The 13745-nt window shown below is 42.1% G+C and overlaps 1 protein-coding gene across 1 annotated transcript in view; it reads right to left on the bottom strand.

The window, feature by feature from the left end:
- The window catches only part of LOC118699618 (phospholipid-transporting ATPase ID-like), a 54087-nt gene that overhangs the window by 28248 nt on the left and 12094 nt on the right, over nt 1-13745 (bottom strand). The window contains exons 3-10 of the mRNA XM_054517866.1: nt 13592-13705; nt 11391-11489; nt 10453-10514; nt 8847-8919; nt 8621-8691; nt 7405-7487; nt 3392-3550; nt 2605-2693 (exon numbers count right to left, since the gene is read on the bottom strand). Coding sequence (XP_054373841.1) covers nt 2605-2693; nt 3392-3550; nt 7405-7487; nt 8621-8691; nt 8847-8919; nt 10453-10514; nt 11391-11489; nt 13592-13705 — 750 coding nt within the window. The remainder of the gene's footprint in view (nt 1-2604; nt 2694-3391; nt 3551-7404; nt 7488-8620; nt 8692-8846; nt 8920-10452; nt 10515-11390; nt 11490-13591; nt 13706-13745) is intronic.

Here is a 13745-nt window from a genome sequence, read left to right as displayed (position 1 = left end):
AGGGTGCTGCAATTGTAACCACAGCCCTGAATTACATGAAAAATCATTGCTTGTGCAAGCTCATGGAGCTTTCCAGCATGAGCATCATCCCTCCCTGGTTCCTGCCCATGCACTGACTGCTGAAGATTCTCTTGGTAAGGGTTTTGTAAAGAGGAAGTGACTTTTGACTTCAAGACAAACATTGACTGTTGGACTGTGAATTAAAACTGTTTCAGTTTCTTGATTGGTACTTTGAGTTCTGCTCTGGGGTTTGAAGCAGTCAGCTTTATAAGAGATGAATGTGAGAGTTCTCTTTCTCTGAAAATTTGCTCCCCTTAGCCTGCTCAAAAGCAGCTTTTGGAGAAAAAAGCATTTCTGGAGCTGGCAAGTGCATCCCCAGTGGAGGAACATTAACTTCTCTCTCAGATCAATGAGAAACACCTCCAAATGTGACAAAACAGCTATGACTGCCATCTGGGAAGGTTTGCTTCTGATTAACCCTTGTTGGGGCAGACCAGGGCAACATTTAACAGGCACTCCCTTGGCGAACCTGCTTAAACATTGCTTTGTGCCTGGAAGTTTTATGGGCAAACAAACACAAAATAACTTTGCCAGTATTAACATGGAATAAGCTTCACTACATTTAAATTACCTATTTATAGTCAGTCATGGCTGCTTTGTATTCTCCAACTCAAGAGCACAATATACTGCCTGTTTTTATGACCACACTCTGTAACCTTCGACCACCCAGTGAGCTGGAAAAACCCAGTGCCACATCCCCTTAGATGTGCAAAGAGTCTGGTGTTTAACGTATGACAGAGCTTTACTTAGACACCAAAATTTTAGGTTCCTTAAAAATGTGTAAAGGAGACAAACACACCCTTGGCTCCTCCAGCGCCCAAGAACTCAGGCAGAGGCTGATGCAATCGGCTGCAACTTGCTCAGTTTTTTTTTAAAACAGAGCCAGGAGGTAAATTCATCTCATTTGTTTTTATAAAGAGAGGCCAAACAGATTGAAAGTCCTGGGTGGGACCCTTGGCTTGTGAAAGGAGATTTTAGCAAATCTTAATTGAACATTAAATTCTAGATTCCCAGTTCAGTTTTCCTCTGCTCTGTTTCTGTGCCCTGTGGATCCCTCCACAGTCCATTCTCCTCTCCAGCCAGAACATAGCAGAACACCTATTAAAATGTGAAATTCTTCAAATGCTTGAAAAATTTTGAATGTAAGAGGCCCAAACTTTGTTTGGTTTTCCTCTCCACTTAAGGGGAGAAAGGGAAGAAAAATACTGAGGGAGACAAGCTGATGATAAGTAAGCTTGATAAACCAAGATTTTTCTTGGTGTGGAGAGATTGGTGCAAGAGTATTAAAATTAAGGGCATGTCCTTACTGCAAACAGAGCAAGGCCTCAAGAAGAACTGAAGTTAACCCTGGAGTGGCTCTCTGTGCTGTGGCATTTCTGGGCATCCCTGGGCTAACTTAAAGGACTTTTGGGATCCAAAGGAAAAAAAAAACAGGAATACAGAGGCTGAGATGAAATGTGGACGTTGGTGGGTGGTGCCACCCTGGAGATGTTTGTGCTCTAAGTGCCTGTCCTGAGGAGGCATGAAGCCAGAGAGGGCAGGGAGAGCTCAGGACAGCCTTGCTGTAATGCACAGACTTCTGTTGGATGCCTCCCCCAGGGCTTGTTCCAGTGCCTGGGAATGGATCCTGTCCCAGCTGGCTGCTAGGGTGATCTGGAGAGCAAGAGTAATAGGGAAGAAGCAGAAACAGTGAGCACTGACCACCAGACCCTCCCAGTGTCATAAACTGAAGGTGGTGCAGCATGCATGGGAAAGCATGACAAATTTGCACTCAAGGGGAAATAAAATCTGAAGTGAATGCCCTTTTCTTCAAGCAACATTGATTAAAGTAGTGTCAGAGTGTGTGTCTTCCTTCCCTGAGTGGCTTTGAACTCAAGCAGTAAAGTCTTGAGAAAGTCTGTGAAAGAATCACTGTTTCTGCCTGGAAGTATTTGCCATTTGTTAAAACCACTGATGAGCTTAACCCTCAAATTCAATCTGTTTTTCAATCTGAGAACAGTGCCTGCTATGGAAGATTAGTATTCTCAAATTTCCCAGCTGCTTAAAACACCAGCTTCTGAGCATTAAGAGACCATGTCTAATAATTTACCCTAACGTGTTAAGTCAGGGGCTGGCATCATGTAAATTAGCAAACTCAATTACCAAGTCCTGTGCAGATATCACCAGGGATGCCAAGAAATCGGGAGGAAGAGAGAGAACTGCTAATATTTATTTAAATAGAAAATGATAAAATTAGCAGAAGGAAAAAAGGGCTTTGTAGGCTTCAAAATATTTCTCACGCTAAAATGCAGAGGAGAAAAGGGAGAGCAGAGTAAATGACAAGTTCAGAAGGAAAGTCCTTAATTCTGTCAATGTAATGGCCTTGCTTTGCAAGATGGGCTGGCAGAGGCACTGCAGAGCTCAGGCTGCTAATAAATTATGATGTACTTTTTCTTTTTTTCTTTAGTCACTTCTGATATTCCCCCATTTGTGTGGACAGAGAGGTGGAGCATCTGGAAATGATGAACACATCTGAAGAAAGGAAGACACATTAATCAGACTTACCACCAGCACAAGGACATTCATGAGCCGATCGATGCTTGTTCGCTTAAAAGTTGTTTTTCCGCTGTTCTGCATCAGTTTCGTGTCTGGCCCTGGAGATGAAGCACACTTGTTAATTTTAGTAATAAAGCTTAGCTGTTCTAAAGCTGATTCCCTCTGAGGCCCCACTGTGCTTTTCAGCATAAATAACCATCACAGCTCTCATGAAGTCAGGTACACGCAGTTTAGGAGTGCTAGTGGGAAACTTGGGCAGAAACAGTTTAAGTCATTTGGTCTGAGATTATATGGAGAGAGTCACACAAAACCACTAAATCTGGACTTTGACTCAACTCTTTTAACATTCAACCCTTTCTTTCAGATTTAATCACTTTTCCCAGCATATTTGGTATTGCTATGTTATTGGTGACATATTACGCATAATTTCACATGTCTAGAGTATAGAAACAATAGAAGGACTAGGCTCATCAAAAGCACCTATCTAATCAATAATATTATTGATGACCCTGATATTCCAATGTGGATGAAAATCATATAGAAATGATACAGAGTGTTTATTTCAATACACTTGTGAGAATTCTTAACCAAATTTAATTGTTACAGTCTTTCTTAGTCATATTGATCAAAACTCCCCTCATGTACTTTGTTGAGTGGATTTCTGAAACAAGAAAGTTTTTTCTTCTTGTACCTGGTAGAAACATAAATACTTGCTTCCTTTGTGCATGCTGGGTGTGCTGTATCCCCACCCTAGTGCTGCTGGACTTTGCAATCAGCATGTCAGTTTTTTACCTACCAGCATAAATAACAAGCCCAAAGCACCACTCTGTGTTCCTGATAGTACAGCCCCTCAGCAACATCTTCTCATTGTCCAGGGCATATTTCTCTCCCCAAAGAGTAAGAGTTCCTGTGAATTTATCCAGTTTGTTGTTTGGTGCCTCACATCTGATTTCTCCTGTGAAAAGAATGTAAAAGCAAAAATGGAAATCTTGGTTCAGCCGGTGTCATCAATACTGCATTCCCAGCTGCTCCTCAGAGAAACAATATTTCACACTCTAGTTACAGCTGACTCCTAACTCTGTCATTCCCATTCTATATCTTACATTTACTGATGTTCTGGGATGTTGCTTCTTCCCCATATTCATCTCAAATTGAAGGGACCACAGTGAACCTGCATTTATCCAATTCTTTGAACACAGCAATTTTTTATTGGTAGAGCACAAAACAAAGTTTCCACAGCTTCTATATGGGTGAGAAGAAATGTTGAACCAGCAACATACTTTTAATCCATTCACAGCAAGTTCATAGCGGTAGGATGTCACTGGATAACTTTAGCTAAAAGTGCTGACATCACCTTTTTTCCTATTTCATTTTCCCTCCAACTGCAGGAGCCCAAGTGAATAGAATCATAGCCTAAAGGCTGCAGAAGAGTAATTAACTGAGGTGTCTTTGTTCACTGATTTTTAATTTTATATGTCTTATAACACAAGTCCCAGGAGTACATTAAAAGATACCACTACCTTCTTTGGCCACTGAGCAGACACTGTAAGTGACTGGAGTGTCTATTTCCACGCTTCATATTTATTTCTTGTAATAAAATGTGTTTAGATACGTCAGTATAAAAATGACTATTTAAATCAATTGCTGTACCCGACATTTAAAGATTCAAAGCAGAGCCCTGTGGATGTATTGAGAACTGGAAAATACAAATATGCCTTACTGAAAGGCAATCTAAGAGTTCAGTCTGTTCACTTAATCAGCAGTTATTTTCATCACAGGCTATAAATACCTACTAAAATACTAGCATTTGCAGAGAGTACAGTTCTTCTAGCTTCTTCTAGCTTTCAGATTTACACACCAGGCTCAAGAGACTGGAAACAAAATCCAGAGGAGTCCAGAAGAAAAGTACAGCTTTAAGTGTCATGACCGTCTTCACCACTATAGATTTAAAATCAAACATTGTGCAAATGATCAAAAAAGCAGCTCTAATCTAGGGCAGACGAACCATCAGACATGAAAGACTGAATAATTAGGAAATTCAGTGACACATGTGGCATGAGAATTCATACCAACAACTGTGCTGCTCTTCTATTTTATCATCTGGTTAGTCCAACAAGGACCAGACCTGTGCCCCATTGTTTCTGAAAGTCTCTAGTAACCAGGCCCATCTCACTGCCACCCTCACAAACACCTTGAAAAGCACAAACGAAACAGGGTCTTTGCACTGGAACCTCAAACAGCACAATGCAAAGCAAACCCAGGGCATGCTCTCCCACCAGGAACACCGTGCCTGCTGTGGGACAATGCTCCTGTGAGCACCCTGAGTGTCCACATCTGCTTTCCCATAAGCAGGTGGGTCTGGGCTTCTGGCATGCTGATCTTGAGATCAGAAGGGATTCATCCAAATGAGACTGACCACCAAAGAGTGAGAAGCTCTAAAGGTGCCCCCAGGGCAGCTGCACTGAGCCCAGTAGCTCTGCAAGAAGGCACCAGAGCCAGGCACGACACCTCCTGTCCCCCTCACCCAGTAACAGCAATAAGAAACCTGCAACACATTTCAGCATAAAGAGTTAAATACTACCAAGTCAACTGTGATAAGTAGAGGGTAACTGGAAAGTATTGTTGCCTTTCTGGTCTCCCAGTTCCCCAAATCAAACAAAGAAATTCAGTGTTTTGCAAGGATCCTCCTTATCTGAACCATCAAACATCATAACTCACATTAAGCATTCCACTGAGTGCCTGTATTAGCTGCACAACCCTGTCCTCTCTTCCTGTCTTAAAAAGTAATTAGATAAAGAGTTACATAAATATTTAAATATTTCTACTGAGGTTTGCTAAGGGAAATGCAAGGCTGGGTCTGATTCCAGGCACTCTTCCCAGTACACTGTCAAATATAAATCATCCTGGGAAACATTTTATTCATTTCAAGTATTGTGAAGAGGCCACTTTTATTTACAACATAAGTAAAATAGAGATTTAGAGAATAAATAAATATCCAATAAGAAAATTCTGAATTTCCCAAAATATTTTTAAATGTTTTTTTTAATTAAGCACTTCCAAGAACACTGTGCCCTTAGATAACCATCACCCTAAGCATGCTTGAAAGATTATCTAAGATTAAGATTTTGCTTACAAATTAATAGACACTTCAGCCTGCTCAGGAAAATAATTAAGGCATGCCACTCCAATTATTAACATTAAGCATCTAACTGTACACATAAAAACATATTTCTCAAGACCTAGAACACCCAGAACCTCAGCGATAATTTCAAACAAATCCTGATTTACTGAGCTGATACTTGGCAAAACTCACACATATTATTGCATAAAACCTCAACAAAGAAGGCAAAAGGAACTCTACCAGAGACAGCCTCAGCTATGCTCTCTGCCACATCCCCACCACTTGTCCTGGAATCATCTACTTATTTCAAAAACTTTTTTTTCTAAAATTATTTTTCCTCTATATCTAAAAGTATTTCCTGAGAGCCTGCAATCTTTAAGGCATTCCAAGGACAGCAGCACTCATTCCACCCCTTTCCATAGTAACTCCTCCTGTAATCTTGACCTCATATCTAAGCCAGCAGAGCACTGCAGAACGTGACTAACACCACTTGGTCTGTTCCCTCATCTTCTCTCCACAGACAGATGATGTGTGAGGATGGAGTATTCTGAGTTTGACAGCTCCTTTCTCTGTATGTGCTGCTAAGTATTCTCTGGTATCCAGTGACAGGACACATGGGAGTGGTTGAAGTTCTACCAGAAGAGGTTCAGACTGGGCCTCTTAGGAAACATTTCTTCACTGAGAGGGTGACCACTCACTGGAACAGGCTTCCTAGAGAGGTGATTGATGCTCCCAGCCTGTCAGGTTTAAGAGGCATTTTGACAGTGACCTTAAAAATACTTTAATTTTTGGTCAGCCCTGAAGTGGTCAGGCAGTTGGACAAGATGATCATTGTAGATCCATTCCAATTAAAACATTCTATTCTATTCTATTCTATTCTATTCTATTCTATTCTATTCTATTCTATTCTATTCTATTCTATTCTATTCTATTCTACTCTATTCTATTCTACTCTGTTCTATCCTATCCTATCCTATCCTATCCTATCCTATCCTATCCTATCCTATCCTATCCTATCCTATCCTTTCTTGTATTTGGTACAGGAAACAGTGCTGAGAAAGGACACACTTCTTGTTAAGCCCATCTATTCTGCTTGGCTTTAGATATTTTAAAACTCAGTCTTTATTGTTTCATTGAGAGAGAAAAGGAGCAGCTTCAGGGTGAGGCTTTAGGCTGGGAAGGAGTCACCTGTCCTGTGTGCACAGTTAATCCTCAGGTCTGTGTGGTGTCTGGGAAGTTCCACTGATCAGAAGATAAATGTAATCAGTGCATCAGCATTGCTACATCAGTGTGAAAATGTTTTGAGATCAGAAGTAAGCATAAGGTTTTGGGAAAACAGTTTATATTGTGCAGTTATGTGAACTCTTGTGCTGGCTTTTAAGGTGGGTAGTCTCAACTTGTGCAGACTAACACAAAAGAAAAGTGTCCATCCAGAAGAATTGCCACCAAGGCAGAGTCAGCTTGTAGCCATGCATGGCACCAAGACCTGCAAGCAAAGAGGGACCTTTTCTTTTACTGGTGGTGTTGATACCTGTTGTACAGACTGCAGAGTGCCTGTTCTGTTTTGCTGGCATTGTTTGCAGAGAAGACCTAGCAGGGGGCATTGGACAGCTTGGAAGGAAGTGTCCCAACCACTCTCTGTAATTTGGCCAAATAATCTGTAAAGTGGATTTTCCATTTATACTCACCATTGAACTCTGTCAACTTCTGAAGATCTTCTCCAAGCTCTGCAGTGACTGTCAGTGCCTGCTTCACCTTCAGGTTTGTTTCACTGTGGTGAACAACATAAGAAGAAAACATGAACTGAAAGTCATATGTGAACTGAAAACTCTCCTTGAAAATCACTTCTGCTCTTGAGGACAGTTTTCTTCCTTAGCCACCTGATGGACTGTGATACTGTACATCTGTTTCACCTGGCCAAAGGGTTTAGATTGTCTTTTTCAGTTGCACTGACAGGCATTCAGAGAAATTCTGAGGAATAGTATCAAAGATGAAGTGGCTCTGTCTTCTTAATTTCACCACAGAGCAGCGCGCTCTCCACCCTGTCACTCATGACACATTGAAACCCAAGGCATCTAAGCATATATGAGAGCTCTGAATCTTTTCTCCCATGGTATTCTGATCTGGAAGATTACTTCAGTCCTGGGACTAGCTAGCTGAGGAGCTGGAAATGCAATGTCGAAAGAATACTGCATTAGTTCAGGGCCTCTTAGAAGTGGCACTAGTGTGTATGAAAACTACAAACCCATTTTAAGCAGAAATCAGATGGGGACAGTCCAGAGGGCTGTCTGTAGGGTCTTGGGAGAGACACAATTTCTTAGAATCTCTGGTCTTGCTTAGTCACTTAGACTGTTGCTAGTTCTGGGCAAAGCAGAAAAGGGAATGCAAACTGGGTCATAAAGATGAGTCAGCTCCAGTTTATTCAAATTAATACAAGTTGCAGCCCTCTGATTTTGTAGCCAGTTGTGTCCTGGAGTGGGCAGCATTTGGAAGCCTTTGCTGTGTGCTTGCGTTGATATTATTCTACAGCAGACCAAAGGAGATTACCAGAGTTATCCATTATGATTATTTCACCCAGATAATCTGTCTCAAGGAAAATACTAGAGGAGAAAAAACCAACAGCTTCTGATGGGGACATTGCAGGGACATGTGTCTAACTAACTCTCAGTGTTAGAAGAGCTTTCACTGAAAAGTAAAGTCCCCTCCTCACATGTCATTCACACTCAAGAAGCAAAAGTATCCACCAGAAGACTTTATTTCAAGATACCTACCCAAGGTTTATTCTACATGCTATGAAACTCTTGCTGCCAAAGCTGGGGAGGTGTGCCTGCAGCACCCAGGGTCCCCAGGATGGTGGCTTTGCAGCGGTGGCAGGGGCTGCACACCAGGGCCAGGCTCACTTACCCGTCCAGCTCAGCTGTCTCGATGTACGTCAGGCTGTGTGGCTCACTGCTCGACAGCAACAGGAGATCGGCCTGAGCACAGATAGACAGACAGACTTGGCATGAATTCACACAGTCAGCAGGCATTGCGAAGCACTGCTGCTTGCAGTTACTACCACTGATTTTCTTGTGAGTGATAAGAATGGCAGAGATTAGCTGTGGTCAGGATAGAGACAAATGGTACTCACTGTCACAAAGTTGTTGTTTTCTAGTTTTATTATATCCCCCACTTGGACATTCATCCATTTTTGCTCCTTTAACCTGCAAGAAAACCCCGAGTAAGTAAGCACATACAGCAAATGCCGCTTGGGAAAGTGGGGAACTTAGCTCTTCTCCTGGGGCCAGACTGTAGGTGCCATCAGGACTTGGGAGCAGGGCCTGTCATGATGTGTCCTGATCCAAACTAACCTGGAGGACCACCATAGTACAAAACAAAAGCAGTACAAATCAATAAAAGCACTGTTTGGGCTGACCCATGCTGGGTTGAGACCAACCCCCAAAACAGCAGTGCAGTCCATGCACACTGTCCTTGTCCTTGTCTCTGCAGTGGCTACTCCCTTCCTTCCTTTTCTTAAAGGGCCACATTGCCTCAAAATACCCTCTCTGCTTTGTGTGAAAGACTTCATCTGGAAAAACTGCAGATTGTCTAAGGTTTTCTGGGTGGTACTAAGGGCAGGAGTAGCCAGTTTTCAGGAAGGTCAATGCAGGTGCTTTGGCTGTGCACTTGACTGTCTGAGCCATGTCTGCAGTGTTCTTCACAGCACCAAGCCAGATGTGCACACAGGAAGCCAGCTAAACTGCAGGCACCAACACAGCCAAGATAGCTCTATATGAAAATTCTAGAGGTGAGAAAGATCAGTCTCAAAACAGGACTGGGAGCTCAAGCTTGATCTGGCTTATTCAGTGTTGGTTAGAACTGGACAGGATCTGTGGTTTCCAGGTTTTGAAAAAGGCAAAACATTATAAAATTTCTGTGTCAAAATTTGTTTCCTAGACACAGTAACTAATACACAGTAAACTAAGAAACTGGTTTACTTAGCAGAGAGCCCAAAAAACTATGTCCCTATTCTTCAGTTTCCACTTATAATCTTAACTGTTTGGTAATCTGTTGGAGTTTACACAACATACTGCTATCTATAGTGTGGAAAAAACTCACAAAATACCTCCCAGCTGTCTACAGCTGTGTCCTATGCATAGTTGGACTCCACGGAGCTGCAAGCACATCTGTCTGCCACGAAAGCCAAAGCCTCTGCTATTTTTTCTGCAGGAAAGAACTAGCAGTACAATGTCCAAAGCACGCAGCTGAAATGTTTTGGGTACATCTAAGCCAGAAGTGCTACACATACTCAAAGTATAATGAAATGTATGAAGGAGATATTCCAGCTTCTTAATTTGAAATATCTTGTTGATAATGCCTAGGTTTGCTTAATGCAAAATAAGTGCTTTGGGTTTAAATGGACCCAGAAGATAGCTTTGCATGTTACTTGTGGGGTAAGGAGTAAAGTAATGCATGACTCTGAAATTCTTACTTAAACATAAACACCAGGAACAGAGAAAGCTTTTGTCAGCACAAGGTCACAGCCATAATGTCTGCACAGATTCTGGTACCGTGTCTAGGGTTCATTAATCAGACACATAGTCCAAAACTGCATGATGAACTAGTGGTGTGAAACACAATTCAATTTTAAATTGTTTAGTGATCCTTGAGAATCGTGCATGCACACACACAAAATATCAAAAATATTTACTAATAGAATGCTTTTCCCTGTGAGAACTACAGCAAAAAGGACTTACATGCCATTGATCAGGACCTGGACTGGGCGGTTGTTGACGTGTTTGTCACTTTTGTGTCGATTCTGAAAATTGGATCAGAAGGTTAAAAGGCATTTCCAGGAAACCAAACACACAGGAGCCGTAGGCAGATCATTAACATTTTGGGTTTCCACCCAGCTGCCTGAATGGGTCAGGCAGATTAGGGTCACAACTGAGTCAGTGTCCAGCACATGTTTATGGCAGTGACACAGAGCATAACCAGACTGCAAAGAGGAACCAGGCTTGCTCTTGGAGAGAAGAAGGAGGGTAGAGCATTACATGTCACATTAGCACAGCTCTTACTCAGCTGGCATTGCTCCCACCCACCTTAGTCTGTAAACACCAGAGAAATTCATTCCTCTTCTCTCATACGGAAAGTGGCCACTGATGTTCTGGCATTGCTCCATTGAACATCAAAATCATTTTAATAATGAGAGAAAATCAGATGTTAAACTCAGCTCTAACATCACTCTGTGAAGTCAGTTGGGCTTTTGACTATTAGCTCTGATGGCAGCAGACTTTGGCCAAAGCTGACCAAGTTTGAAAAATCACAAGTGGGTTGAGCACTTGCTTCCTACCAAATTTTTTTTCCACCTAAATTGTACTAGATGACAGAGGATGAGTTCTCCGAAGTGGAAGCCTAAGAGAAGATTTCTGTGCCTGCATCCAGACACATCTATGAGTGATCACATTTTCAGACATGCTGAGTAGTTTCAGAGAAAGTCAGTGGAGTTGCTGGGCTGTTCAGCAATTTGGAAATTCTAGCTCCTGTTTCAGTAACAAACTATAGATTTTGGGGACTTATTTTCAGACCCCATGTGAGTGTCTGCCACCAGCTGAGTTTAAGCAGTTTATTTCAGTTACTGTGCTGAAGGATCACAGGCCAACTCCAAAGTACAGATCAGAAATACAGATCTTACAAAATCATCAATGGCATCCTTGACTCCTGATACAGCCAGCACCAGCACCAGAGGCACCACTGTTGTAAACCAGGCCAGTGAGGAAATCTGAGGAATCAACTGTAGGAAGAAAAGATCTGAGTTAAGACATTTCCTGCCAGTTCAGAAAATCACTGTTTCCTAATCAAGCCGCAGACAACATCTTTCTATGATACCTGAATACAGAATAAATACACAAATGTAGCTCCATCCCTGAAATGTGATCTGCCCCCGTCCAAAGGTGGGAGAGCCAGGGAACCCATGTTTTCCTACCAAAACAAGCTATAATTTAAGTTAGAAAAACGGAGCTGTCAGAAAGTGTAGTGGGTTGCTCTTTATTATTGTTTGCAGAATCAGGATTGCCAAATCCCCAGGGTATTTCTTTGGAAGTGCTGACATGGGCAAGCCTGCTGTGAGGAACTCAAGGGATATCTGAGCAAAACCAGCTGTGCAGAGCCCTCAAAAGCTTCTGTTCTTTGTTTCAGTAACTTCTCACATTTTGCTGAAGTAAATTTTGCATCAATGGACAATGCAAGCTGTTGCCAGGGCTGACCTTGCTCTCCCAAGAGTGGCACAGCCACTTTTGTTTCCTACATCTTTAACAGTGAGAGGACCAAAGAATTGAAGGTGATTCAGTTAGGCTGTCAGTCAAGCAGAGGGAGATGTCTTACCCCCACACAGTTCTCCCCTTCTTCTAGAAGTGCAGCACTAGGGGTGGAAGCAATGTGAAACCAGCATTAGTACTCAGAGTACTCAGTTTGGATCTGGGAATTGTCAACTCCATGTGCGTTGTGAAATTAACACTGATGCACTGTCATAGTCCAGATCCTACAGGCACCATAGCCCTGCTCAGCTGTACAGGCTGCAACTGCTGCCTTCTCACCTCTCTTGGAAAATGCATGTCCCACTGGTCTGGTACAAAGGAGGGGGAGACAGAGGCCCCACAGCCTGCCCATCACATCCACTCCTGATGCAGGAACAGTCCCACAGGGATGGAGTGAGGAATATGCAGACTAATGCCTGCCCTCTTTAGGCTATCTTGATGTAAAGAAAAAGCTGTGTGCTTTTATATATAGTCAACCTAGATGGCCTAGCAAAACACACAGTGGAATAATTTAAGGCAAATACTTTGAAATAGTATGAATTTGACAGACAAACAGCTAGAGTGCAGTACAACAACGCAGGAAATGTGCTCTCAGCTCAGCTGAAAAGGAACCTTGTCTTGAAAAATACAGATGCACTGTAATTTAAAAAATTCATTCCCTGCAAATAAGCAAAAAGGATCATATGTGGTTTGCTGAAGGCTTAACCACATTTCACCTATGCTTTTTTTTTGCTGAAATTGGGAAAAAAAAAAGCATTTGAGACATTATTTTGCAAATTTGTGTGCAGTGAAATGATCAACTTTAAAACATTAAGCTTGAAACATAATCAAAATTATACCCTTCTTTTGATAACGTGCATTCTGATATGAGTCAGCAATGGCAGAGTACACATCAAGGTGCAAAGGGGCAGAAATCCTGATATCAATTTATCCGGTGCGTTCAGCTTTCAGGGTATCATTAGCAGCAGGGATGAGCAAAGTGCAACACAATGCCATTGCAATCCACAGGGCTCAACAGTGCTGCCAGGGTCTGACACACTCCATACTGGGCACCTCCCTCACCCTGGAGAAGGGAGCAGCAATATCCAGCTTTATGCAAACTAGCCAAAACCTTGAGACTTGCTGATGTTAACTCCTTCCTTCCCAGGGAAACACCACAGGTTGCAAATGTGGTGTCCTTCTTGCTGTTTTCCTTTGTGGCTGCCTGTGGAATTCACCTTAAAATCTGTGGGTAGGACACAACTTGGCTTTACACTACAGGATGAATAAGTAATGCAAATCTGAGGACAGCCAGGAGTACTCAGAGGGAGACACAAAGGGATAGTAGGGCAGGGCATGAAAAAGTTGCACAATTTGTTGAAAACTAATTAACTTTTTTCCTTCATTTAGTTCAAACCCTCATATCCAAAGGTAAAAGAGAAAATTGCTTTTTTCTGCCCTACTTTCTATGTACTGTAAGATTTTACTAAGATGCTAATTCACACCAGGACTATAGCTTGCACTTCATTACACCTGCCAAACATAGACTGGCTTTGATAACAGAGAACAATCTGCTGGAAACAGCACAGTGATTTCGTACCTGCAAAATCAGCAAGAAAAGGAAGTAAGCATTGGCTATTCGCTGAAACTGCTCAAACAGGTTGAGAGGCAGGAAAGTGAAGAAATTGTATTTCGATGTTTTAATTGAATTGTTCTGTAGGGAAAAAAATGAAAATAAGGATTGGTAAAGCAGG

This window comes from Molothrus ater, chromosome Z (assembly GCF_012460135.2).
Source record: "Molothrus ater isolate BHLD 08-10-18 breed brown headed cowbird chromosome Z, BPBGC_Mater_1.1, whole genome shotgun sequence".
Taxonomy (NCBI): Eukaryota; Metazoa; Chordata; class Aves; order Passeriformes; family Icteridae; genus Molothrus; species Molothrus ater.
The sequence above is the reverse complement of the archived record's forward strand: the minus strand, read 5'-3'. Positions and strand labels throughout refer to the sequence as shown.